This window comes from Genypterus blacodes, unplaced genomic scaffold (genome assembly GCF_046128005.1).
Source record: "Genypterus blacodes isolate CSIRO-AG114 ecotype Tasmania unplaced genomic scaffold, CSIRO-AGI_Gbla_v1 ptg000076l_1, whole genome shotgun sequence".
NCBI lineage: Eukaryota > Metazoa > Chordata > Actinopteri > Ophidiiformes > Ophidiidae > Genypterus > Genypterus blacodes.
Window position 1 is genome coordinate 844,920 of NW_027466885.1, and position 26,573 is coordinate 871,492.

General features: G+C 40.3%; 1 protein-coding gene across 2 annotated transcripts; it reads left to right on the forward strand.

Moving 5' to 3' along the window:
- The first annotated feature begins 440 nt into the window (after positions 1-440).
- zcchc2 (zinc finger, CCHC domain containing 2) lies at positions 441-26,552 on the forward strand. 2 transcript variants are annotated; one of them, XM_076158023.1, is made up of 14 exons: positions 442-1,617; positions 4,254-4,368; positions 4,740-4,810; positions 5,150-5,221; positions 6,362-6,462; positions 20,574-20,677; positions 21,007-21,069; positions 21,608-21,668; positions 21,928-22,048; positions 22,566-22,633; positions 22,951-23,033; positions 23,265-23,357; positions 23,522-25,150; positions 25,691-26,552. In XM_076158023.1, the coding sequence occupies exons 1-14, from the start codon at positions 832-834 to the stop codon at positions 25,750-25,752; spliced, it is 3,429 nt and encodes a 1,142-aa protein (XP_076014138.1). In that variant the 5' UTR covers positions 442-831; the 3' UTR covers positions 25,753-26,552. The 2 variants fall into 2 exon arrangements, with proteins under 2 accessions (XP_076014137.1, XP_076014138.1); XM_076158022.1 differs by having other exon boundaries at positions 441-1,617; positions 23,522-26,552.
- The last annotated feature ends 21 nt before the right edge of the window (positions 26,553-26,573 follow it).

A 26,573-nucleotide genomic window follows, 5' to 3' on the forward strand; every position in this document is an offset into this window, starting at 1 on the left:
GGAACACATCTTCAAAACCCACACATTTTCCATTTGTCTATTTATTTAATTTAGTTTATTTCCTCTTACGTTATACCTTATCACTTGGTATGATTATGATTATTAGTATGATTAATTACATTAATTAACACACAAACAAATGCACCTGTGACTATTTCTTGGTTTTGGTAACAATCTTTACATCGGTTTTTCCTGTGTGTTAAGTACCATGAATTTCATATAAAAGACCCACATGAATCACATTGCAAACATCATAGGCATAACTGTCTTAACTGTTTTTTAGAGGAAATTCTGAAAATTGTAAGAAACAAAATGTCTGATTTGGAGGTACTTATACCTGGTCTGGTCTTATAAGTGGTCTGCAGGCAATCCATGTTGTGATGACAGAATAGAAAAGCTGGAAAAACACACACTTTTATTTTGTCGAAGTCGCTCTCAGAGGCAAAAAGGTTGGAGACCGCTGGACCACACCAATGCAACTGTGTTTGCAACGATCCTCTTCGTCCACTAGAGGGCAGCCTTAGCTACCAGAAAGCTAGTGAGACCCATTCATTCTGTCGATTGGTAACCGAATCTGTACGGTTAAGCGAGTCCATTTATAATCTAAAGATGGCAGCAGTGCGCTGACCGTGCCTTTTTGGACTGTCAAACAGTTAGAGTAGACGAAGAGGAAGAACAAGACTGGCAAACCAGGGTATATCACGGCGCTACCGCGGCTTTGTCGATTAACATTTAATAGAGTCCTGTTCAGCTTTACTAAAAAGCTCAACTTGTCAGCTATGTCTATTACTCCTTTTCTTGCGTTTTGAATCATTTCACGTCGCGCCGATAATGCTGAAAATGAAGCTACCGATGAAAATGGGCGAGGAAGGAGGCGGCGAAACGGCCGAGGACGATTCATTAGAACAGCAAGAGAAGCAACAGAGTCCCAGAGCGGTGTCTCCCACTTCGGAGAGGGAGAGACTCAATGCTTCGTCCAGAGCTCATATCGACCCTCCTCAGCTGGACAAGGAAACAGTATTTGAATGGTTCGGCCTTCATCTAAACCCCGCTAAACGGATTGAGTTCATGTGCGGGCTTCTACATATGTGCCAACCTCTGGAGCTGCGCTTTTTGGGATCTTATCTGGAGGACCTGGCCAGAAAAGATTATCATGTCTTTCGGGACGTCGAATTTCGGGCAAATAGTCCGAGCGATCTGGGGGTTCTGACTGAGGTGATCGACCCCGTAGTAAGATCCAAACTGCTAGTCTGCCTGTCCCTGCTCGGATCTGACAGTAGGGAATGTGCCGGGATACTCTTTCGTATACTGAGGCATGTAGATCCCACCTTGTTTTACCAGAACTATGACCTCTCTCTTCCTTCATTCCGGGAGCCGTTCGTTCCGCCGTGTCAGGACGGGAACGCGTACGGGAGAGAACTGACTTGCGGAATGTATACCAGTGAAACAGCGGCGGGACCCTTAGAACAGCTAGCGCTCCTCTTCACCATGGCCTCTTTACACCCAGCATTTCATTTCCACCAACGAGAGATGGTTCGACTTCAGCTTGATAAAATAGAACTCGCCATAGCAGAGGAAAGACGTCAAACTCATCGAAGAATAAACGCCAAGACAACGGTAACGTAATGACCTTTGACCCTAGGTTACACATTCATGCCCTTTAATGCTCATTGAAAACTTTCCCAAATTGAAGCTGCGAGTTTGAAGAGGTAATTAGAGTCTTAATCCCCATTCACTATATTAATATTATTGGTCAGTTCTTGACCTTTGGTAAGTATTAATGCATAACGTTACGTCAGGTGTTGAGGTAATGGCTACTCTCTAGTAACGTCATTTCCCTTCCGTCCCTAGCAGACAGCTCATGCTAACAACATTAGCCTTGTAAACTACCCGGCTAACTTTGGGTGGTTGGTTCCAAAACGTAATGCCAGCTACATCCAGATGTGTATGATAACGCCCCCACCGTCTTAGTCCCGTTATATATTGTATACATTGGAATCTGGTACTGTGACTGTTACAGCTCGGCCTGTTACAGCACACAACAGTCCATAACTCCAGATCTGTGTTACTCTGTGCAGCAGCTGGTGTTTGACGGAGTGCAGCTTCACTTGTAGCTCTCAAACATGTGCGCCACGATCAATGTATCCTCAAGTTTCTCTCCAAATGTACACTGCATCAGCTAATTCCTAAAGAGATTTATGCTCTGTGTCATTGCATTCTAAAAGTAGGTCGTCGCAGAGTCTGTCATTCCTCTAGGGAAGAACCCATGTGAACCTGTACTGCATTTCTCCAGCGTGTGTTCCTTCGACTGTATTCATTGTTATTGTGGACGTTTAGAATATAGTTGATAAAATTCTCCTTTTCAGGCTGTGGCCTCTGAACCACAGCGGTACCCTGGATTAACAAACTCCAGTACTTGACAGGGTTCTGATAGTTCCTGGTTTTTGTTGATTCGGAAACCTGCAGAAGGTAGCAGAACCTTCAACCCACAACTTTAATTGTAAAGGCCTCGCTTGGCCATGTTCCACTCCACATGACAATGCATGACTCAACATTATGTTGTTTTTTTTACATGCAAGTGGCCATAGCGTGTTAATGCATTCACAATCCTTTCGTAATCAAAGCAAACCCTTTAGATCAGCGGTCCCTAACCACTGGTCCTCGGCCCACCGATTGGTAACACTGTTACTAAAATAATAATAGTTTGGCCACAATTTTATCTGAAATAAGTTAAAACTGACAAAAGTAATTGGCATCCACCATTCTTTATTCAATAAAAATGACAACTTGCTTCGGATTTACATAGCATGACATGTTAAATAATATAAAACAAATGAAAATGGTCTGGACACAATTATTGACAGCCCTTAGAAGTGATAATACATAATTGGATTGCTGTGAAATTTCAAGGAGATTTCTTTTATATCAAAGGTGTCTTCGATCATAATTAGACATTCAACATATTTGAATGGAGAACAGTGCTGTGCTGTTTGGTATCATGGCTTTATGTTACTCTTATCTGACCTCAATTGCAAATACTATCAGGAAATGTGAGGTCCATGTGATTTTAGCCAACCTCCAACAAGAACCAAGGAAAAGATACAAGCTGACTTTGAAGATCAAGGTTCAGCTGTGTCTGGCTGCACCATTCATTGCTTCCTGAATGAAGGTGTGCCCCATGGAAAGGTGGCCCATTATTGAAAGAGAAACACTAAGAAGTGCATGTTGACAAACCACAATGCTTCAGGGAGAATGTCCAGAATGTGAAGGATAAAATGAAATGAAATCAGAATGTTATCAAGGCGCTTTAAAGCAAAACCTACCGGTCATGGCTCCTCCAGCAGGATTATGACCCCGAGAGTGGATCAAACTACCAGTTGAGAAGAGAGAAGTCCCATTCACAGTTGAGGAAGCGCTTGAGTCATTGCCTCAAAAGGGTGAGCAACAAAATATGAGGGTCTCAAAAGCTATGTCCAGACCAGTTTCATGTTTTATTTCAAATAGTATGTTACACTGAAAATCGAAAGCAATTGTCAGTTATATTAAATATGGAATAAAGAATGGTGGATGCCAATTACTTTTGTCAGTTTCAACTTATTTCTAAGAATTGTGTTGTGTGTGTATGGACTGTATCGACTATAAATACATAGCGCTTTTATTACCCATTCATACACACACTCATACACTGATGGCAGGGGTACGCCATGCAAGGACAACCATCAGCAGCAGTTAGGGGTTCAATGTCTTGCTCAACAACACTTTAACATGCTCCTGTAGTGGATACCGGAATCAAACCAGGAACCTTCCGATCCCTAGATGACCATTGTACTTTCCACAACCAATCGGATGGTCATTCTGTTACGGGAGCAGAGAACTGGTTAAACCCAAAGGCAGATACAGACTTGGACGAGGATGTGAAGAACAGGATTTAATGCGGATTGACAGGAGCAGAAATCAGAGTAGAATATCAATGAATAAGATCTGACAGACATGATGTCACTGGGACAGATGTAACAGTACCCCTGCACAATTCCCGTACAAGGGCAGAATCCAGAATAAAGCGGCACAGAACCCAGCATAACAACAATATGCCCAAATTAGTTTGGTTGTATGCTATTCTTGTGATGTCTAACAACCTTTGCTATCCCTTTGTTTTGTGAGCAAATCAGAAAACACTGCACTTTTAGTTTATTGGCATAACACAACAAAGTGTGCGCAAGTAACTGACTCTGTATCTGTTTGGTTTGTAACAGCTGACAGGCCCAAAAGCGGAGTATCTGCCACCCACAGTGCTTGATTTGGGGGAATGTTCAGCCCCCCATTCACCTTGTCAGAGCAGACGTTCCAGCCGCCGTGCACAGAGAGAAGGTGACTGGACACAGTATGGCACATCCAGTATTCTGCACTTGATATGTCCATAATCAGCTTTTTCCCCCAATACAGAATCTCATCAGACTTCAATTTAAATGTTTCCTGTTTCTGACCCTGAATTGTTGTTTTCATGTTTACATTACATTTGCATGAACAGGGTTTGATTGGTCCTTAGGGGAGACTATAATAAACTCTCAACCACGAGTCAGTGAGCCATAGATTTGGTTGATCAAAGTGGCATGTGAAGTACTTGAGAGGAGCTTGAGGAAACAAATAATTAATACTAACTCCATTCGTAATACAAAACGGAAAATAATGGTATGGTGGTAATGGTTTATTAACTTTGTTGTTTGTCGCTGCTGTTACAGCCGTGCATATAGAGGGGATTGTGCTCAGAGGCATCTCTCGAACCAGAATAGACAAGGAATACAACTTTGAGGTAGGTACCTATACTACACATTGAATTACTGTAACTGCTCAATCTAAATGAATTAGGTATTCCTTTAGTTTTGCTACTGAACATCCCACACACACACTGTTTGGTCTCATCCCAGCTGGTTACATTTTTCTGTTTGAGAGACAGCTCTCTCTGTAAGGTTGTGAGTAGATGGTGGGGCTTAAGACATTACAAAAACTTGCATATACCACATTCTTAAACTCTTAGCTCCTGAAATGACCCATCCAGTTCATCTAAGTCCTCTCTTAAGCAGACTGATTTTGTGTGTCACTGTGTTGGTTTTTTGTCAATGTGATGAAGAATTTGAATTTGATGTTTCAGGTTAAATGGTCAGACTCCTCTTCCAGTAGTGTGACCAAAACCCATCTGGAACTGGAGAACTTTCTGCTCAAGGTACCCACAAACTTTTTTCGCTCAGTCAAACAGACAGGGACATGTCTTCAATTAATGCCAATTAAGTCACTCTTATGATATTGATATCAGACAACATCCGCTCAAGATAACGTGGTATAAACTGAAGTGACTCCAAATCAAATAGTTTTTTTGTTTGACATTACATGGTCCTTGAATAGGAAAGGTTAATGCAGAATAAGGGAAACAGAATTGGCTTGCTGAAACAGCTCAAATCACTTAGTTGAATATACAGTTAAAATGTTCAACATTTTTAGGTATTTAACCAAAAACTATACATTTTCACATCATTTTGGGACCACCGGCATTATCACATTTGTGAAACAAGAACCATTTTGGGGACATTCAGCAACTTGAAACAAGTCTCTGACCCTCCTCCTCCTCCAACTCCAACTCCAACTCCTTGACCTCCACATCCACGACCATTACCACTCTGCAGCCTGCCAGTGGTCTGTGCACTTCTCCTCCTCTTCTTGTCATTCAGATATTTGACACAGATGGCAACACTGTCTCAATGTTTTCACAGACCCATGTGACACAGTCAGATTTCACCATGTCACTGATTTCTGGTCTGAGCCAGATGATGTCTCAGCCTTGTCGACACGCCCCGTCTGGGTCTCATGTGAGCTCTGGGTGGAGCGTGATGGAGGTCTGTGAGCTGGATCCCAGGTTTTCCCATCCTGCCACTGAAGACTGGAGAGAATCGCTGTTATGCGTTTGGAGCGCTTGGTTGTTGAGGTGCTGGCAGTCTGCTTGGCAGAGCCAAGTCCAGATCCTGGTTTGAGGCACTGAGACATAGAGATTAGTGTACCTGTCCCTACCTTGCATTTTTTGTCCCTTAAGTGTGCTTCTAAAACCAACACAACAGCATATGCTTTCCATGCCTGCCTTTAATGGCTTTGTTTTCTTTTTCTTCTAATTTTGATATTAAGATTTCTTAACTTGAAACTTCCAGTATTTGGAAATTCAAACTCCTGGTTTCACATGCTGAGTTTGCCAGTGCTTTGTTTACCATAATTGGTAATCATATACTGAATATTAGAAGAGAGGGATAAGGTGAGAATTAGCAGACCAGTCTGTCATTCAATGTTTTGGTGTTTTGTGTATGTTTCTTTTTTGCAGCTTCCTAAGGCTAAGTGTGCGGAGTCTTTTGAAAAGGGCATCCTGAGGCTTCTGAATCAGGGGGACCAGTATGAGAGCAGGGAGATGGAGAGAAACCTCAGGTATATTTACATTCACTTATAAGAATCAATTGGTTGCTCTGAGGAATATTGTAATAATCACAGAAGCCTGAAGAAATATTCATCTAATGGTGTGAATATGATTCTGAACGTTATCTTTATTTTTTATACAATATGTAATCTTGCAAAAGCTGGTCAATGTCACAGCTGCCTATACAGATCAACTTGTAAATGAAAATGGTTCCAATTTTTTTTAAAAGAAATATACCACCAATTAAGTTTAGGGCAAATTTAATTTTAGGTCAAATTCTCCAAAAATGACAGTGTAACAATTGGTGCGGCAGTATCTCAGTCTGTAGACGTCTCAGCTGGGAAAAGTTGCTGGTTCAAGTGTGGATAAAGAAAGTGGACTAGCAGCATGTCTTGGTGATTTTAAGATTTAGAACTTTAAGATTTCAAACACAGCATCTACATGACAAGAGGATCATATTCTGTAAATTTAGGGCAAATTAAATTTTTTGTCAAAATTCGCAAAATGACAGTGTGACCATGGACCATATCGATAATTTTTGTTGAAAACCCATATCTTGGCAAATTTAAAAGCTAGAGCCCTAAAATTTCAAACACAACATCTACATGACACGGGGATAATTTTCTGTAAGTTTGGGGCAAATTGAATTCTTGGTCGAAATTCCCAAAATGACTGTAACCATGGACCATATCAATCATTTTTGTTGAAAGCCCATATCTTGGCAAATTTTAGAGCTAGAGCTCTAAAAATTTCAAAATCAGCATCTACAGGACATGAGGATCCTTTTCTGGTAGTTTGGGGCAAATTTTATTTTTGGTCCAATTTTCCCCAACAACAGTGTAACCATGGACCAAATTGTTAGTTATTTTGAAAAGCCTATTTTTCGGGCAATTTTACAGATAGAGCTCTAAAAGTTGCAAAATCAGCATCTGCAGGACACGAGGATCATTGTGTGCTAGTTTGGGGCAAATTTTATTTTTGGTCCAATTTTCCCGAACGACAGTGTAACCATGGACCAAATTGTAAGTATTTTTGAAAAGCCCATATCTCGGGCAATTTTAGAGCTAGAGCTCTAAAAATTGCAAAATCAGCATCTGCAGGACACAAGGATCATTTTCTGGTAGTCTGGGGCAAATTTTATTTTTGGTCCAATTTGGTCCAATTTTCCCGAACGACAGTGTAACCATGGAGCAAATTCTTTGTTTTTTTAAGCAGCCCATATCTCGGGCAATTTTAGAGCTAGAGCTCTAAAAGTAGCAAAATCAGCAACTGTAGGACACAAGGATCATTTTCTGGTAGTTTGGGGCAAATTTTATTTTTGGTCCAATTTTCCCGAAAAACAGTGTAACCATGGACCAAATTGTAAGTATTTTTGAAAAGCCCATATCTCGGGCAATTTTAGAGCTAGAGCTCTAAAAATTGCAAAATCAGCATCTGCAGGACACAAGGATCATTTTCTGGTAGTTTGGGGCAAACATTATTTTTGGTCCAATTTCCCCGAGCGACAGTGTAACCATGGACCAAATTGTAAGTATTTTTGAAAAGCCCATATCTCGGGCAATTTCAGAGCTAGAGCTCTAAAAATTGCAAAATCAGCATCTACAGGACACGAGGATCACTTTCTGCTAGTTTGGGGCAAATTTTATTTTTGGTCCAATTTTCCCGAACAACAGTGTAACCATGGTCCAAATTATTTTTTTTTTATAAAAAGCCCACATCTCGGGCAATTTTAGAGCTAGAGCTCTAAAAATTGCAGCATCTACAGGGCACAAGGATCATTGTGTGGTAGTTTGGGGCAAATTGAATTTTTTGTTGAAATTCCCAAAATGACAGGGTAATAAATAGATCATTTTTGATGAAAGCCCAGTTCTTGGTGGATTTCAGAGCTAGAGCTCTATAATTCTTTGTTCCAATATTCCACAAATGGAAGTTTCACTTTGTGTGTCGCAGTGGCTCAGGCGGTACACATCACAGCTGGGAACTGGAGGGTCACTGGTTCAAGTCCCTGTGGTGTCTAAGAAGGTGGACTGGCAGCATATCTTGATGTATTCACAAAGCATTCACATGACACAGGGATCATTTTCTGTAAGTTTGGGGCAAAATTGAATATTCAGTTTAAATTCCAAAAATGTCAGTGTAATAAATGCATCATTTTTGTTGAAAGCCCTGTACTTGGTGGATTTCAGAGCTAGAGCTCTAGAATTCTTTGTTAAAATACTCCAAAAATGGATGGTTAACTATGTGTGTCCCAGTGGCTCAGTGGGTAGACATCCCAGCTGGGAACTGGAGGGTCGTTGGATCGAGTCCCTGTGTGGACTAAGAAAGTAAACTGGCAGATTATCTTGGTATATTCACATATATACCATACACGGGAGGTGTTAGTTTTTTGGTCCAATTTTCCCGAACGACAGTGTAACCATGGACCAAATTGTTTTTTTTAGAAAAAAGCCCATATCTCAGGCAATTAAAGTTGCAAAATCAGCATCTGCAGGACACAAGGATCGTTTTCTGGTAGTTTGGGGCAAATTTAATTTTTGGTCCAATTTTCCCGAACGACAGTGTAACCATGGACCAAATTGTTAGTTTTTTTGAAAAGCCCATATCTCGGGCAACTTTTGAGCTAGAGCTCTAAAAGTTGCAAAATCAGCATCTGTAGGACACGAGGATCATTTTCTGCTAGTTTGGGGCAAATTTTATTTTTGGTCCAATTTTCCCGAACGACAGTGTAACCATGGACAAAATTCTTAGTTTTTTAGAAAAGCCCATATCTCGGGCAATTTCAGAGCTAGAGCTCTAAAAATTGCAAAATCAGCATCTGTAGGACACAAGGATCGTTTTCTGGTAGTTTGGGGCAAATTTAATTTTTGGCCCAATTTTCCTAAATGACAGTGTAACCATGGACCAAATTGTTAGTTTTTTTGAAAAGCCCATATCTCGGGCAATAGAGCTAGAGCTCTAAAAGTTGCAAAATCAGCATCTGCAGGACACGAGGATCGTTTTCTGGTAGTTTGCGGCAAATTTTATTTTTGGTCCAATTTTCCCCAGCGACAGTGTAACCATGGACTAAATTGTTCGTTTTTTTGAAAAACCCATATCTCGGGCAATTTCAGAGCTAGAGCCCTAAAAATTGCAAAATCAGCATCTACAGGACACAAGGATCATTTTCTGGTAGTTTGGGGCAAATTTCATTTTTGGTCCAATTTTCCCGAACGACAGTGTAACCATGGACCAAATTGTAAGTATTTTTGAAAAACCCATATCTCGGGCAATTTTAGAGCTAGAGCCCTAAAAACTGCAAAATCAGCATCTAGAGGACACAAGGATCATTTTCTGGTAGTCTGGGGCAAATTTAATTTTTGGTCCAATTTTCCCGAACGACAGTTTGTTTTTTTAAAAAGCCCATATCTCAGGCAATTTTAGCACTAGAGCTCTAAAAGTTGCAAAATCAGCATCTGTAGGACATGAGGATCATTATGTGGTAGTTTGGGGCAAATTTTATTTTTGGTCCAATTTTCCCGAACGACAGTGTAACCATGGACCAAATTGTACGTTTTTTAGAAAAACCCATATCTCGGGCAATTTCAGAGCTAGAGCCCTAAAAATTGCAAAATCAGCATCTACAGGACACAAGGATCGTTTTCTGGTAGTTTGGGGCAAATTTTATTTTTGGTCCAATTTTCCTCAATGACAGTGTAACCATGGACCAAATTGTTTTTTTTAGAAAAAAGCCCATATCTCGGGCAATTAAAGTTGCAAAATCAGCATCTGCAGGACACAAGGATCGTTTTCTGGTTGTTTGGGGCAAATTTATTTTTTTTGGTTCAATTTTCCCGAACGACAGTGTAACCATGGACCAAATTGTAAGTATTTTTGAAAAACCCATATCTCGGGCAATTTCAGAGCTAGAGCCCTAAAAACTGCAAAATCAGCATCTAGAGGACACGAGGATCATTTTCTGGTAGTTTGGGGCAAATTTAATTTTTGGTCCAATTTTCCCGAACGACAGTGTAACCATGGACCAAATTCTTTGTTTTTTTAAAAAGCCCATATCTCAGGCAATTTTAGAGCTAGAGCTCTAAAACTTGCAAAATCAGCATCTGTAGGACACCAGGATCATTATGTGGTAGTTTGGGGCAAACTTTATGTTTGGTCCAATTTCCCCGAGCGACAGTGTAACCATGGACCAAATTGTAAGTATTTTTGAAAAGCCCATATCTCGGGCAATTTCAGAGCTAGAGCTCTAAAAATTGCGAAATCAGCATCTACAGGACACAAGGATCATTTTCTGCTAGTTTGGGGCAAATTTTATTTTTGGTCCAATTTTCCCGAACAACAGTGTAACCATGGTCCAAATCGTTTTTTTTTTTTTTTAAAAAGCCCATATCTCCGGCAATTTCAGAGCTAGAGCTCTAAAAATTGCAGCATCTACAGGGCACAAGGATCATTGTGTGGTAGTTTGGGGCAAATTGAATTTTTTGTTGAAATTCCCAAAATGACAGGGTAATAAATAGATCATTTTTGATGAAAGCCCAGTTCTTGGTGGATTTCAGAGCTAGAGCTCTATAATTCTTTGTTCCAATATTCCACAAATGGAAGTTTCACTTTGTGTGTCGCAGTGGCTCAGGCGGTACACATCACAGCTGGGAACTGGAGGGTCACTGGTTCAAGTCCCTGTGGTGTCTGAGAAGGTGGACTGGCAGCATATCTTGATGCATTCACATGACACAGGGATCATTTTCTGTAAGTTTGGGGCAAATTGAATATTCAGTTTAAATTCCAAAAATGTCAGTGTAATAAATGCATCATTTTTGTTGAAAGCCCTGTACTTGGTGGATTTCAGAGCTAGAGCTCTAGAATTCTTTGTTAAAATACTCCAAAAATGGATGGTTAACTATGTGTGTCCCAGTGGCTCAGTGGGTAGACATCCCAGCTGGGAACTGGAGGGTCGTTGGATCGAGTCCCTGTGTGGACTAAGAAAGTAAACTGGTAGATTATCTTGGTATATTCACATATATACCATACACGGGAGGTGTTAGTTTTTTGGTCCAATTTTCCCGAACGACAGTGTAACCATGGACCAAATTGTTTTTTTTAGAAAAAAGCCAATATCTCGGGCAATTAAAGTTGCAAAATCAGCATCTGTAGGACACAAGGATCGCTTTCTGGTAGTTTGGGGCAAATTTAATTTTTGGCCCAATTTTCCTCAATGACAGTGCAACCATGGACCAAATTGTTAGTTTTTTTGAAAAGCCCATATCTCGGGCAACTTTTGAGCTAGAGTTCTAAAAGTTGCAAAATCAGCATCTGTAGGACACGAGGATCATTTTCTGCTAGTTTGGGGCAAATTTTATTTTTGGTCCAATTTTCCCGAACGACAGTGTAACCATGGACCAAATTGTAAGTATTTTTGAAAAGCCCATATCTCAGGTAATTTCAGAGCTAGAGCTCTAAAAATTGCAAAATCAGCAGCTACAGGACACAAGGATAATTTTCTGGCAGTTTGGGGCAAATTTTATTTTTGGTCCAATTTTCCCGAACGACAGTGTAACCATGGACCAAATTGTAAGTTTTTTTAGAAAAGCCCATATCTTGGGCAATTTCAGAGCTAGAGCTCTAAAAATTGCAAAATCAGCATCTGTAGGACACAATGATCATTTTCTGGTAGTTTGGGGCAAATTTAATTTTTGGTACAATTTTCCCGAACGACAGTGTAACCATGGACCAAATTCTTTGTTTTTTTAAAAAGCCCATATCTCAGGCAATTTTAGCGCTAGAGCTCTAAAAGTTGCAAAATCTGCATCTGTAGGACATGAGGATCATTTTCTGGTAGTTTGGGGCAAATTTTATTTTTGGTCCAATTTTCCCGAACGACAGTGTAACCATGGACCAAATTGTTTGTTTTTTAAAAAAGCCCATATTTCGGGCAATTTTAGAGCTAGAGCTCTAAAAATTGCTAAATCAGCAGCTACAGGACACAAGGATCATTTTCTGGTAGTTTGGGGCAAATTTTATTTTTGGTCCAATTTTCCCGAACGACAGTGTAACCATGGACCAAATTGTACGTTTTTTAGAAAAGCCCATATCTTGGGCAATTTCAGAGCTAGAGCTCTAAAAATTGCAAAATCAGCATCTGTAGGACACGAGGATCATTTTCTGGTAGTTTGGGGCAAATTTTATTTTTGGTCCAATTTTCCCGAACGACAGTGTAACCATGGACCAAATTGTAAGTATTTTTGAAAAGCCCATATCTCAGGTAATTTCAGAGCTAGAGCTCTAAAAATTGCAAAATCAGCATCTGTAGGACACGAGGATCATTTTCTGGTAGTTTGGGGCAAATTTTATTTTTGGTCCAATTTTCCCGAAAGACAGTGTAACCATGGACCAAATTGTAAGTTTTTTTAGAAAAGCCCATATCTTGGGCAATTTCAGAGCTAGAGCTCTAAAAATTGCAAAATCAGCATCTGTAGGACACAATGATCATTTTCTGGTAGTTTGGGGCAAATTTAATTTTTGGCCCAATTTTCCTCAATGACAGTGTAACCATGGACCAAATTGTTAGTTTTTTTGAAAAGCCCATATCTCGGGCAATAGAGCTAGAGCTCTAAAAGTTGCAAAATCAGCATCTACAGGACACAAGGATCATTTTCTGGTAGTTTGGGGCAAATTTTATTTTTGGTCCAATTTTCCCGAACGACAGTGTAACCATGGACCAAATTGTAAGTATTTTTGAAAAACCCATATCTGGGGCAATTTTAGAGCTAGAGCCCTAAAAACTGCAAAATCAGCATCTAGAGGACACAAGGATCATTTTCTGGTAGTTTGGGGCAAATTTAATTTTTGGTACAATTTTCCCGAACGACAGTGTAACCATGGACCAAATTCTTTGTTTTTTTAAAAAGCCCATATCTCAGGCAATTTTAGCGCTAGAGCTCTAAAAGTTGCAAAATCAGCATCTGTAGGACACGAGGATCATTTTCTGCTAGTTTGGGGCAAATTTTATTTTTGGTCCAATTTTCCCGAACGACAGTGTAACCATGGACCAAATTGTAAGTATTTTTGAAAAGCCCATAGCTCAGGTAATTTCAGAGCTAGAGCTCTAAAAATTGCAATATCAGCATCTACAGGACACGAGGATCATTTTCTGGTAGTTTGGGGCAAATTTTATTTTTGGCCCAATTTTCCCAAACGACAGTGTAACCATGGACAAAATTCTTAGTTTTTTAGAAAAGCCCATATCTCGGGCAATTTCAGAGCTAGAGCTCTAAAAATTGCAAAATCAGCATCTGTAGGACACAAGGATCGTTTTTTGGTAGTTTGGGGCAAATTTAATTTTTGGCCCAATTTTCCTAAATGACAGTGTAACCATGGACCAAATTGTTAGTTTTTTTGAAAAGCCCATATCTCGGGCAATAGAGCTAGAGCTCTAAAAGTTGCAAAATCAGCATCTGCAGGACACGAGGATCGTTTTCTGGTAGTTTGCGGCAAATTTTATTTTTGGTCCAATTTTCCCCAGCGACAGTGTAACCATGGACTAAATTGTTCGTTTTTTTGAAAAACCCATATCTCGGGCAATTTCAGAGCTAGAGCCCTAAAAACTGCAAAATCAGCATCTAGAGGACACAAGGATCATTTTCTGGTAGTTTGGGGCAAATTTAATTTTTGGTACAATTTTCCCGAACGACAGTGTAACCATGGACCAAATTCTTTGTTTTTTTAAAAAGCCCATATCTCAGGCAATTTTAGCGCTAGAGCTCTAAAAGTTGCAAAATCAGCATCTGTAGGACACGAGGATCATTTTCTGCTAGTTTGGGGCAAATTTTATTTTTGGTCCAATTTTCCCGAACGACAGTGTAACCATGGACCAAATTGTAAGTATTTTTGAAAAGCCCATATCTCAGGTAATTTCAGAGCTAGAGCTCTAAAAATTGCAATATCAGCATCTACAGGACACGAGGATCATTTTCTGGTAGTTTGGGGCAAATTTTATTTTTGGTCCAATTTTCCCAAACGACAGTGTAACCATGGACAAAATTCTTAGTTTTTTAGAAAAGCCCATATCTCGGGCAATTTCAGAGCTAGAGCTCTAAAAATTGCAAAATCAGCATCTGTAGGACACAATGATCATTTTCTGGTAGTTTGGGGCAAATTTAATTTTTGGCCCAATTTTCCTCAATGACAGTGTAACCATGGACCAAATTGTTAGTTTTTTTGAAAAGCCCATATCTCGGGCAATAGAGCTAGAGCTCTAAAAATTGCAAAATCAGCATCTGCAGGACACGAGGATCGTTTTCTGGTAGTTTGGGGCAAATTTTATTTTTGGTCCAATTTTCCCGAACGACAGTGTAACCACGGACCAAATTCTTTGTTTTTTTAATAAGCCCATATCTCAGGCAATTTTAGCGCTAGAGCTCTAAAAGTTGCAAAATCAGCATCTGTAGGACATGAGGATCATTATGTGGTAGTTTGGGGCAAATTTTATTTTTGGTCCAATTTTCCCGAACGACAGTGTAACCATGGACCAAATTGTACGTTTTTAAAAAAAACCCATATCTCGGGCAATTTCAGAGCTAGAGCCCTACAAATTGCAAAATCAGCATCTACAGGACACAAGGATCATTTTCTGGTAGTTTGGAACAAATTTTATTTTTGGTGCAATTTTGCCGAACGACAGTGTAACCATGGAGCAAATTGTAAATTTTTTAAAAAAGCCCATATTTCGGGCAATTTTAGAGCTAGAGCTCTAAAAATTGCTAAATCAGCAGCTACAGGACACGAGGATCATTTTCTGGTAGTTTGGGGCAAATTTTATTTTTGGCCCAATTTTCCTCAATGACAGTGTAACCATGGACCAAATTGTTAGTTTTTTTGAAAAGCCCATATCTCGGGCAATAGAGCTAGAGCTCTAAAAGTTGCAAAATCAGCATCTACAGGACACAAGGATCATTTTCTGGTAGTTTGGGGCAAATTTTATTTTTGGTCCAATTTTCCCGAACGACAGTGTAACCATGGACCAAATTGTAAGTATTTTTGAAAAACCCATATCTCAGGTAATTTCAGAGCTAGAGCTCTAAAAATTGCAAAATCAGCATCTGTAGGACACGAGGATCATTTTCTGGTAGTTTGGGGCAAATTTTATTTTTGGTCCAATTTTCCCGAACGACAGTGTAACCATGGACCAAATTGTAAGTATTTTTGAAAAGCCCATATCTCAGGTAATTTCAGAGCTAGAGCTCTAAAAATTGCAAAATCAGCATCTGTAGGACACGAGGATCATTTTCTGGTAGTTTGGGGCAAATTTTATTTTTGGTCCAATTTTCCCGAACGACAGTGTAACCATGGACCAAATTGTAAGTTTTTTTAGAAAAGCCCATATTTCGGGCAATTTTAGAGCTAGAGCTCTAAAAATTGCTAAATCAGCAGCTACAGGACACGAGGATCATTTTCTGGTAGTTTGGGGCAAATTTTATTTTTGGCCCAATTTTCCTCAATGACAGTGTAACCATGGACCAAATTGTTAGTTTTTTTGAAAAGCCCATATCTCGGGCAATAGAGCTAGAGCTCTAAAAATTGCAAAATCAGCATCTGCAGGACACGAGGATCGTTTTCTGGTAGTTTGGGGCAAATTTTATTTTTGGTCCAATTTTCCCGAACGACAGTGTAACCACGGACCAAATTCTTTGTTTTTTTAATAAGCCCATATCTCAGGCAATTTTAGCGCTAGAGCTCTAAAAGTTGCAAAATCAGCATCTGTAGGACATGAGGATCATTATGTGGTAGTTTGGGGCAAATTTTATTTTTGGTCCAATTTTCCCGAACGACAGTGTAACCATGGACCAAATTGTACGTTTTTAAAAAAAACCCATATCTCGGGCAATTTCAGAGCTAGAGCCCTACAAATTGCAAAATCAGCATCTACAGGACACAAGGATCATTTTCTGGTAGTTTGGAACAAATTTTATTTTTGGTGCAATTTTGCCGAACGACAGTGTAACCATGGAGCAAATTGTAAGTTTTTTAAAAAAGCCCATATTTCGGGCAATTTTAGAGCTAGAGCTCTAAAAATTGCTAAATCAGCAGCTACAGGACACGAGGATCATTTTCTGGTAGTTTGGGGCAAATTTTATTTTTGGCCCAATTTTCCTCAATGACAGTGTAACCATGGACCAAATTGTTAGTTTTTTTGAAAAGCCCATATCTCGGGCAATAGAGCTAGAGCTCTAAAAGTTGCAAAATCAGCATCTGCAGGACACGAGGATCGTTTTCTGGTAGTTTGGGGCAAATTTTATTTTTGGTCCAATTTTCCCGAACGACAGTGTAACCACGGACCAAATTCTTTGTTTTTTTAATAAGCCCATATCTCAGGCAATTTTAGCGCTAGAGCTCTAAAAGTTGCAAAATCAGCATCTGTAGGACATGAGGATCATTATGTGGTAGTTTGGGGCAAATTTTATTTTTGGTCCAATTCTCCCGAACGACAGTGTAACCAAGGACCAAAATGTACGTTTTAAAAAAAAACCCATATCTCGGGCAATTTCAGAGCTAGAGCCCTACAAATTGCAAAATCAGCATCTACAGGACACAAGGATCATTTTCTGGTAGTTTGGAACAAATTTTATTTTTGGTGCAATTTTGCCGAACGACAGTGTAACCATGGAGCAAATTGTAAGTTTTTTAGAAAAGCCCATATCTCGGGCAATTTCAGAGCTAGAGCTCTAAAAATTTCAAAATCAGCATCTGCAGGACACAAGGATCGTTTTCTGGTAGTTTGGGGCAAATTTTATTTTTGGTCCAATTTTCCTCAATGACAGTGTAACCATGGACCAAATTCTTAGTTTTTTTTTGAAAAGCCCATATCTCGGGCAATTTTTGAGCTAGAGCTCTAAAAAGTTGCAAAATCAGCATCTGCAGGACACGAGGATCGTTTTCTGGTTGTTTGGGGCAAATTTATTTTTTTTGGTTCAATTTTCCCGAACGACAGTGTAACCATGGACCAAATTGTAAGTATTTTTGAAAAACCCATATCTCGGGCAATTTTAGAGCTAGAGCCCTAAAAACTGCAAAATCAGCATCTAGAGGACACAAGGATCATTTTCTGGTAGTTTGGGGCAAATTTAATTTTTGGTCCAATTTTCCCGAATGGCAGTGTAACCATGGACCAAATTGTTTGTTTTTTTAAGAAGCCCATATCTCAGGCAATTTTAGAGCTAGAGCTCTAAAAGTTGCAAAATCAGCATCTGTAGGACACGAGGATCATTATGTGGTAGTTTGGGGCAAATTTTATTTTTGGTCCAATTTTCCCGAACGACAGTGTAACCATGGACCAAATTGTACGTTTCTTAGAAAAGCCCATATCTTGGGCAATTTCAGAGCTAGAGCTCTACAAATTGCAAAATCAGCAGCTACAGGACACAAGGATCATTTTCTGGTAGTTTGGGGCAAATTTTATTTTTGGTCCAATTTTCCCGAACGACAGTGTAACCATGGACCAAATTGTAAGGTTTTTAGAAAAGCCCATATCTTGGGCAATTTCAGAGCTAGAGCTCTAAAAATTGCAAAATCAGCAGCTACAGGACACAAGGATAATTTTCTGGTAGTTTGGGGCAAATTTTATTTTTGGTCCAATTTTCCCGAACGACAGTGTAACCATGGACCAAATTGTAAGTATTTTTGAAAAGCCCATATCTCAGGTAATTTCAGAGCTAGAGCTCTAAAAATTGCAAAATCAGCATCTGTAGGACACGAGGATCATTTTCTGGTAGTTTGGGGCAAATTTTATTTTTGGTCCAATTTTCCCGAACGACAGTGTAACCATGGAGCAAATTGTAAGTTTTTTTAGAAAAGCCCATATCTTGGGCAATTTCAGAGCTAGAGCTCTAAAAATTGCAAAATCAGCATCTGCAGGACACAAGGATCGTTTTCTGGTAGTTTGGGGCAAATTTTATTTTTGGTCCAATTTTCCTCAATGACAGTGTAACCATGGACCAAATTCTTAGTTTTTTTTTGAAAAGCCCATATCTCGGGCAATTTTTGAGCTAGAGCTCTAAAAAGTTGCAAAATCAGCATCTGCAGGACACGAGGATCGTTTTCTGGTTGTTTGGGGCAAATTTATTTTTTTTGGTTCAATTTTCCCGAACGACAGTGTAACCATGGACCAAATTGTAAGTATTTTTGAAAAACCCATATCTCGGGCAATTTTAGAGCTAGAGCCCTAAAAACTGCAAAATCAGCATCTAGAGGACACAAGGATCATTTTCTGGTAGTTTGGAGCAAATTTAATTTTTGGTCCAATTTTCCCGAATGACAGTGTAACCATGGACCAAATTCTTTGTTTTTTTAAAAAGCCCATATCTCAGGCAATTTTAGAGCTAGAGCTCTAAAAGTTGCAAAATCAGCATCTGTAGGACACGAGGATCATTATGTGGTAGTTTGGGGCAAATTTTATTTTTGGTCCAATTTTCCCCAGCGACAGTGTAACCATGGACCAAATTGTACGTTTCTTTAGAAAAGCCCATATCTTGGGCAATTTCAGAGCTAGAGCTCTACAAATTGCAAAATCAGCATCTGCAGGACACAAGGATCATTTTCTGGTAGTTTGGGGCAAATTTTATTTTTGGTCCAATTTTCCCGAACGACAGTGTAACCATGGACCAAATTGTTTGTTTTTTTAAAAAGCCCATATTTCGGGCAATTTTAGAGCTAGAGCTCTAAAAATTGCAAAATCAGCAGCTACAGGACACAAGGATCATTTTCTGGCAGTTTGGGGCAAATTTTATTTTTGGTCCAATTTTCCCCGAACGACAGTGTAACCATGGACCAAATTGTAAGTATTTTTGAAAAACCCATATCTCGGGCAATTTTAGAGCTAGAGCCCTAAAAACTGCAAAATCAGCATCTAGAGGACACGAGGATCATTTTCTGGTAGTTTGGGGCAAATTAAATTTTTGGTCCAATTTTCCCGAACGACAGTGTAACCGTGGACTAAATTGTTAGTTATTTGAAAAACCCATATCTCGGGCAATTTCAGAGCTAGAGCTCTAAAAATTGCAAAATCAGCATCTGCAGGACACAAGGATCATTTTCTGGTAGTTTGGGGCAAATTTTATTTTTGGTCCAATTTTCCCGAACGACAGTGTAACCATGGACCAAATTGTTAGTTTTTCAGAAAAGCCTATGTTTCGGGCAATTCTACAGCTAGAGCTCTTAAACTTGCAAAATCAGCATCTGCAGGACACAAGGATCGTTTTCTGGTAGTTTGGGGCAAATTTTATTTTTGGTCCAATTTTCCCGAAAGACAGTGTAACCACGGACCAAATCGTTTTTTTTAAAAAAAAAGCCCATATCTCAGGCAATTTTAGAGCTAGAGCTCTAAAAATTTAAAAATCAGCATCTACAGGACACAAGGATCATTTTCTGGTTTGGGGCAAATTTTATTTATTATATTTTATTTAATTATTTAATTTTTGGTTGATATTCCCAAATTGACAGTGTAACCATGGACCAAATTGTTTGTTTTTGTAAAAGTTGTGGTGAGCTTTGCTCCAATATTTCAGTCCTGGGCCTGAGTTTGTTGAAGAGTTGTCTTCGTGATGTTGAGGAAAAAGGAGAATTAGTTGTTTCTTGATCCACAATTTGAGTCAAGGTCATACAAAAAGATGAAAGCAAACGGATGCAGAGGTCTTCGAGGTTCTGGGTTCACTGCAGGATCTTGTCCCCATATCTGCATCAGTTGGTCAGCAGGGTGAGAAAGAAGTCAAAGTTTCCCAAAGTTTCCCAAGTTTTCCAAACGTTTCTTCCTTTTTTCCTTATACATTAAGGTCCTTCCTAAAGTTAAATGTGCGCACCTGTGTACATGCATGGGGGTTCATGTCTGCGCTTATGCATTGTGTCATCGTCATTCTATGGAGTTATTTAACTGTTGGTGTTATTTTGCTACAGTCAATACAATATCATTGTCAATGGTCAAACTTGTTGGAGCAGGTTTGCAAAATGCTCTGATGATGGAAAATGGATCAGAACAAATTAATGATTTTCCTGCCCTACCCCTCCTGAAAAACCTTTAATCTCTTATCTTCTCTTCTCTTCCCTTCTCCATCTCCTACTCTATCTTCCTTTACCCCTGTAGGGAAAGGTTCCTGTCTGCCCCTCCATTTTTTAAACAGAGCAGAAAGGTCTGCAGCTTCTTCAACTGTGACTCCAGCTACTCTTCAAAACACAATTGCTGCGGATGTAAGTATTAATGAGAGATTGAAGGGCTATAATGTTGTGATTGATTGTGTGTGAAATGTATCACCCTTGAAAACGTTACAAAGCCTTTTCTAAGCCTCTGGGGTTCCGGAGCCACAGTGAGAGCGGATACATTGAATGATCATTTAAAAACTTGATGTTGTGTTCGCGAAGATTGACTTAGTTTTATTAAATTGATACTGAATATCTGAAACAGTTAAGTGTGACAAATATGCAAAAAAATAATTTCTATGGTATTGTACTCGGGCAGTTGTGAGTCTAAAATGGTCTAAAAGCCTGACCTTTATTACTAAATGTGTCTCTCCTTACAGGCAACTGCCAGCTGGGAAAGATTTACCAGGGAGACTGCTCGGATGTATCCAGTCAGGAGGAAGGTGGTACTAGTGTAATTATTCTACAGTATGTTTCCCATAAGAATTCTGTTTAGCTGTTAATGATAGTAGTGAGAGAGGAGTAAAGAAAATGGAAACATTTCCATGTGACTGTGAATGAGGCCCAGCAGACAAAGTAAGGAAGGGCTAACTAACCAGCGCTATGACGCTAGCCTAAACTACATGGTAAACACAAGAGAACTCTGGTTTATTGTTGGAAGCCATTGTAAAGACTGACTGTTTCAAATCCTCATATTTTACCGCTATGTATGTCTCACAGTCCAATCACACAAATAACTACTGCTCATAATAGTTATTGGTATGTTATTTGCTATTCTAGTGTGTATTTCTTGCTAAAACTACTTAATTAGCTGAATACATCTAGTGAAAACAATCCTGTGTTGAGAAAAATCTGTCCAGATGACGTGAAAATCTGATCTGATGTGTAGTTGTATTTATACATTTGCTCAACTTTATCTTCATATCTTTTCTATTCTTTCACTTCTTTATTAAGTCTTATATTAAGTCTCTTTGCTGTCAGATTTAGAGCCGTATGGTCAGGGACACAAGAAAAAACATGGGGCAAGGAGTCCAACTCAAAGGTATGTTCACTGCCAAAGGTCTGACTGGTGCCTATGCTCATATTCACTCTCATCTTCATTTTCTGGGGTCTATGCTGATTCAGTTGAAATGTACAGCTGTTTTAAATTAAGCCGAAACATACCTAGTACTAGATGTTTGATCCGTTCTTATTTTGCCACTATTGTTATAGTATTTGGGCAGAAAGGGTAGTAGAACAATCACTGTTCATTACTGTCCAAATGTCTTTTCCATTCCGGTCATCAGTAAACCTTTCTCTAGTGCCAAAGGTTTTCAGGGAAACTGTTGCAGGGGGTGGCGCTGCTCTGAGCTCAGTGGTCTGACAGAGAGGAGGAAGAAGAGCTCTGCGCTGAGGAGCAACCAGGAAGTTGAAGTTGAACAGGTGGGAGGAGATGTGGTGAAGAGAGAGAGAGAGCTCCTCCAACAGAATAGTGTCAATAATCTCATTCAGAACTACAGAACGCCTTATTGCAGTGATTGCCTCAAAAGGGTCACAACATATTAGGCTATTTGTTTTATTATTTGAGATAAAATATATATAATAATATCATCAAGAGTCAGTTCTTGTAAATATGAAATAGAGAATGGTGGATGCCAATTACTTTGGCCAGTTTCAACTTATTTCAGAGGAAATGGTTTTGTTTGAAATGGTACCAAGGCTTTGCATCAATATGTGTGTGTGAGAGAAACAAAGTAGCTGGAACAATCACTGAAAACCGATAAGATCCAAAATAAAATAAAAGTAGATTGTATTCCTTTATTTGTCATGTGGTACACAAGCACTGTTTTAATGAGAAATACAAAAAAATACTACACTGAAGAGAAATTTAGTTACAGTATTTAAGGCTGTTTTGAATGTTTTGGATGAAAGTGAAACATTGCGATTGTCGTCTTCACAGCACCACGACAGAGAGAAGAGAGGCCACCCAGGCGCCAAGGGCAAGAGCCGAGTCCTTCCCACAGACAGGTAGGCGTGGGAAACATAAAATAAACATATTATGGCTGAGGATTACACTCTTGAGCAACATAGGAAGGCAAAATAAGTCTTGTTGACCCTGTGTGTCACCAAGAAGTATTGGACTGTGTCAGATGTTTATTGTTGTAGAATATCATCATCTGTAAACTGATACAGCCTTGCTAAACATCAACTATGACATAAAATGAATTTCAGATGGCGAAGATGAAGTAGTGTCTTTGTCTTTGTCTTTGAAGTGATGACCCACTTCTATCATGCACCACCTTTACATTTACTCTTCTTCTGTCCCCTTTCTGCTTTTCCCTCAGGGACAAAGGAAAGGGGAAGGGGAAAGGAACTGCTTATATTACCAGTGGCAGTTTAGTTTCTGCTCTTTCATCCCAGGGAAAAGGTGGGTGTTGTATGGAGGATGTGAAATCATATCATCATCATAGAATCTGAGGAAGGAGTTTGCTGTTTTTTCACAACCTTATTTGTTGGATGAATGGTAAAGTCATCCCCATTCCACATAGTGACACGGCTGGCTTTGGTTTACCATCTTCTAAATCTGCACCTTTAATTGGAAAAAGCGTGTGCTGTGTTTGACTCGCACATGTTAATGTAGATGTTTGTTCTGGTCCAGACACCATGGGTGAATCGTCCTCAGAGAGCTCTACGTCCAGCCCTCAGCACCATGGAGCACAGAGCCTGGATAGTGAGGATGACAACAATAAAGGTCAGACTGGTATCGCACACAGGTCACATTCAAATATCAATGTGAACAGCTCCATTCTATGATATGATTGATGTTGTGTGGCTGCTTGTCTTACTCTCCACAGACATGTATGATGATGGAAAACTGACTGAATGTCATCTAACCTCATCTTTTCTCTCTTGTAGATACTGACAGCCACTCTGACGACTCGAGTAAAGAACAAGTCCCTGACGTCTTCTTCAGCCGTCAGACTCAAATTGTGGCAGGGAATGTATCCCCTGCCCTTCCTCTGGCTCCCAACGGCCCACAGCTCCAGGTTGAACCCCCCTGTTCAGAGATCAACGCTGACTTTAACCATCTCCCTTTCGTGCATTCTATACCATACATGCTCCGCAATGGGGTTGTTGACTCGTCACTTCCATTGGTGCCTCCTCCAAGCCAAAGTGTCATATCTGATGGGAAGCCCTCATCAGGGACACTCATGATGCAGATGTCCCTTGTGCCTCCAACAATTTCTGGTCCTGGAATTGTGGCAGAACCAGAAAAGAGGGAACTGCTCCCAACCTTTGGACTTCCACCTCTGGCCCTTCCAGGAAGTCCTGTCTCCCAGCCCCTGATTCAGAGTTTTAAAACAGCTTTGTCTCAAACCCAAGGGGGAGCTGATGGACCTTCAGCAGGTGCTTCTCCTGCAGCCCCGCCTTCACACCCAGCCCCCATTAGAGTCATCAGTGCAATGTCTCCAGGACCCACAACCTTTCCCTCTGCTCGTCAACAGGCTCTCCCCTGCCAAGACCAAGCCAGTATCAGCTCAGACCCGGCCTCCTCTTTGCCACTGGTGGAGACCTCACTTGCCAAACACCCCGGTATGCCCTTATCATCTGGCCTGCCTTCTCTGTACACCATCCCACCTATTCCATCTTCTGCCATGCCTAGTGTTGGAGTGTCTGCTGCGACTGGAGTAATACCTCCATGTCCTGGCCATGTACAAGCAGCTGTGCTTCCAGCTGTGCCTACTCACACTCCCGGTCCTGCCCCTATCCCCAGCCCAGCGCTGACTCATAGCACAGCACATAACAACTGTACGTCCTATAGTAACAGCAGTACTTTCTGTGGAAGTGTCGGGGTTTCCCCTTGCAATCCCATTAGCCTTCAGCAAATGCACCAGCAGCAAGTGGCTCCCCTGCAGCCGACACCACTACAGCAACAACAGCAGAAGCAGCCGCAACCAATGGGCTGTGGGACTTGTGGCTGTCACAACAACTGTGGCAACAGAGGCAGCAACAACAACAACAGTGTTGGTGGTAAATCAGGTAACCAAGCCCCTATATTTTTCCCTGCCCACCAGATGGCAGCATCAGCTGCAACAAGACAGGTATTTAGCATTCCCCCAGCTTTCTTCCAGCTCTCCAGTCTGTGCAGTAACAGTTACTTCAGCCAGGCCCAGCCTCCTCACCAGGCCAATGGTGCTGCCACCCTTCCTCCCTTCTTCCACCCTCCTGGCCTCCCCCCCTCATATGGGCCCTTACACACCCACTCTCACAGCCATGCAGACTTGCCATCCCATATGCTGGGCACTCAGGCTGTGGCTGCAAACTACAGCTTGCATCAAATGGCACCATCAGCACCATCAGCTGTGTTTTGCCAGCGCGTTTACCAGCACGTGTATCCAAACTCCCTGGGGCTGCTGTCTGCTGCCACACTAGGGAGCGGGGGAGTCAACAAGAAGAATGGCATTGTGTCCTGTTATAACTGTGGCATCAGTGGCCACTATGCTCAGGACTGCAACCAGCCCTCCATAGACTCCACACAGCAAGGTAATACAGCTTCAGCAACACAGGAACCACAGAGACCACATTTCCTGCCCCTAACATTACCAACTCAAATACCCACTGTCAGACAAGAAAATTGTCAAATGTGCTCTTTGCAAAACATTACAGCACTGAGAGGTGTGTAAATGTCTGTGTTCTCCTCCAGTGGAAGTATTTTGCAGTGTGAACAGGCTACTAAAAGTGCTACACAAAGCTTCATAGACCTTCTCCATTTACCATTGTGCCATCATCACATAACATCATGTGTTGTTGACATGATTACACAAATCATTTACCTCAGCAGAACCAGCAAAGATATTCTGATCTATAAAAGGGGGTTCCCTGCAGAAAAAGTTTGGGAACCACTGGGCTAAACTGTTGCGCTTCTCAAACAACAAAAAGTCTTGGGGAGGGTTAAGAACCAAAGGGCCTTAGACTTGCTTTTACTGTTTTGGCTTTTTTGGTGGATTTACACTGATGTACACTGTATGTGTGTGTGTCTGTGGATGATTATTTGCTTGGATGCTTGTGAAATTTGTATTGCAGGTGGCTTCCGCCTCAAGTACACAGCCTCTCATGTTTCAGAAGCACTTGACAATGCCGACTGAAGAAAGGACGAAGAGGAGTTCCCAATTCCACAGAGATGTCCTTAGTTCTCCTCAGGTGGCATGACAGCGTAAACTTCAGGACACTGCCAAGGGCTCAGTGGACTTGTGCCTGAGAAACTTATGTTTCCATGAAGATGATCACTGTCTCGCACACTTACTGCAAGTTTGACTTCTGCTCCCTTTCTTTCGGTTTGATTTTAATTTTTCTTGCACTGAGGGTTGGAAATGATTCACTTAATAACTTTGAAGATTTATTTACTTAGTTTTGTACATATGGTTTTGTCCGACATTTAGTGCAAGGCAGTTTTCAAATATTAAAACAAGAATCAAAAAGTAATTCAAGTAAACTATATCGATTTCTTTTTTTCTTCTAAATTTAGTTGTAAGGTTTTTAAATGCACACGTTTTATTTAACACTAAAGAAAATCAAACTGTATGGATGTTTTGTTTTCATGCATTTTGACTCCATATCTAAATGTGAAGTGCTTCATAAGGAGGTGGGTTTGCTCTGGTCGACCCGGTTCTGTCACTGCTTTCATCACTGCCTTTAAATTACAATCGACTCTTTGGTGGGCAAATGATTTGTTCACAAATATAAAAAATGTATTTATTGTGATTGTAGTGCATAAGGATGGGGGCCAGAGTCCAAGGCAAGGTATATGTTCTAAATGTATCACCATGAAACTTGATATTGAGAAATGTACACCTTGAAATTGACTCTAATAATGATAATAATAATAGTACAAGGTCTGCACAAGTTTGGTGAAAGGCATTCTGGGAAATGTTTATTTTCAGTATGGTCCCAACCTGCAAAAACAATA

Coding starts and splice junctions, on each gene's coding strand:
- zcchc2 (XM_076158022.1), top strand. CDS start 832: ATGCTGAAAATGAAGCTACCGATGAAAATGGGCGAGGAAGGAGGCGGC. Junction 1,618..4,253: donor GAATAAACGCCAAGACAACG/GTAACGTAATGA, acceptor GGTTTGTAACAG/CTGACAGGCCCAAAAGCGGA. Junction 23,034..23,264: donor TCTTTCATCCCAGGGAAAAG/GTGGGTGTTGTA, acceptor GTTCTGGTCCAG/ACACCATGGGTGAATCGTCC.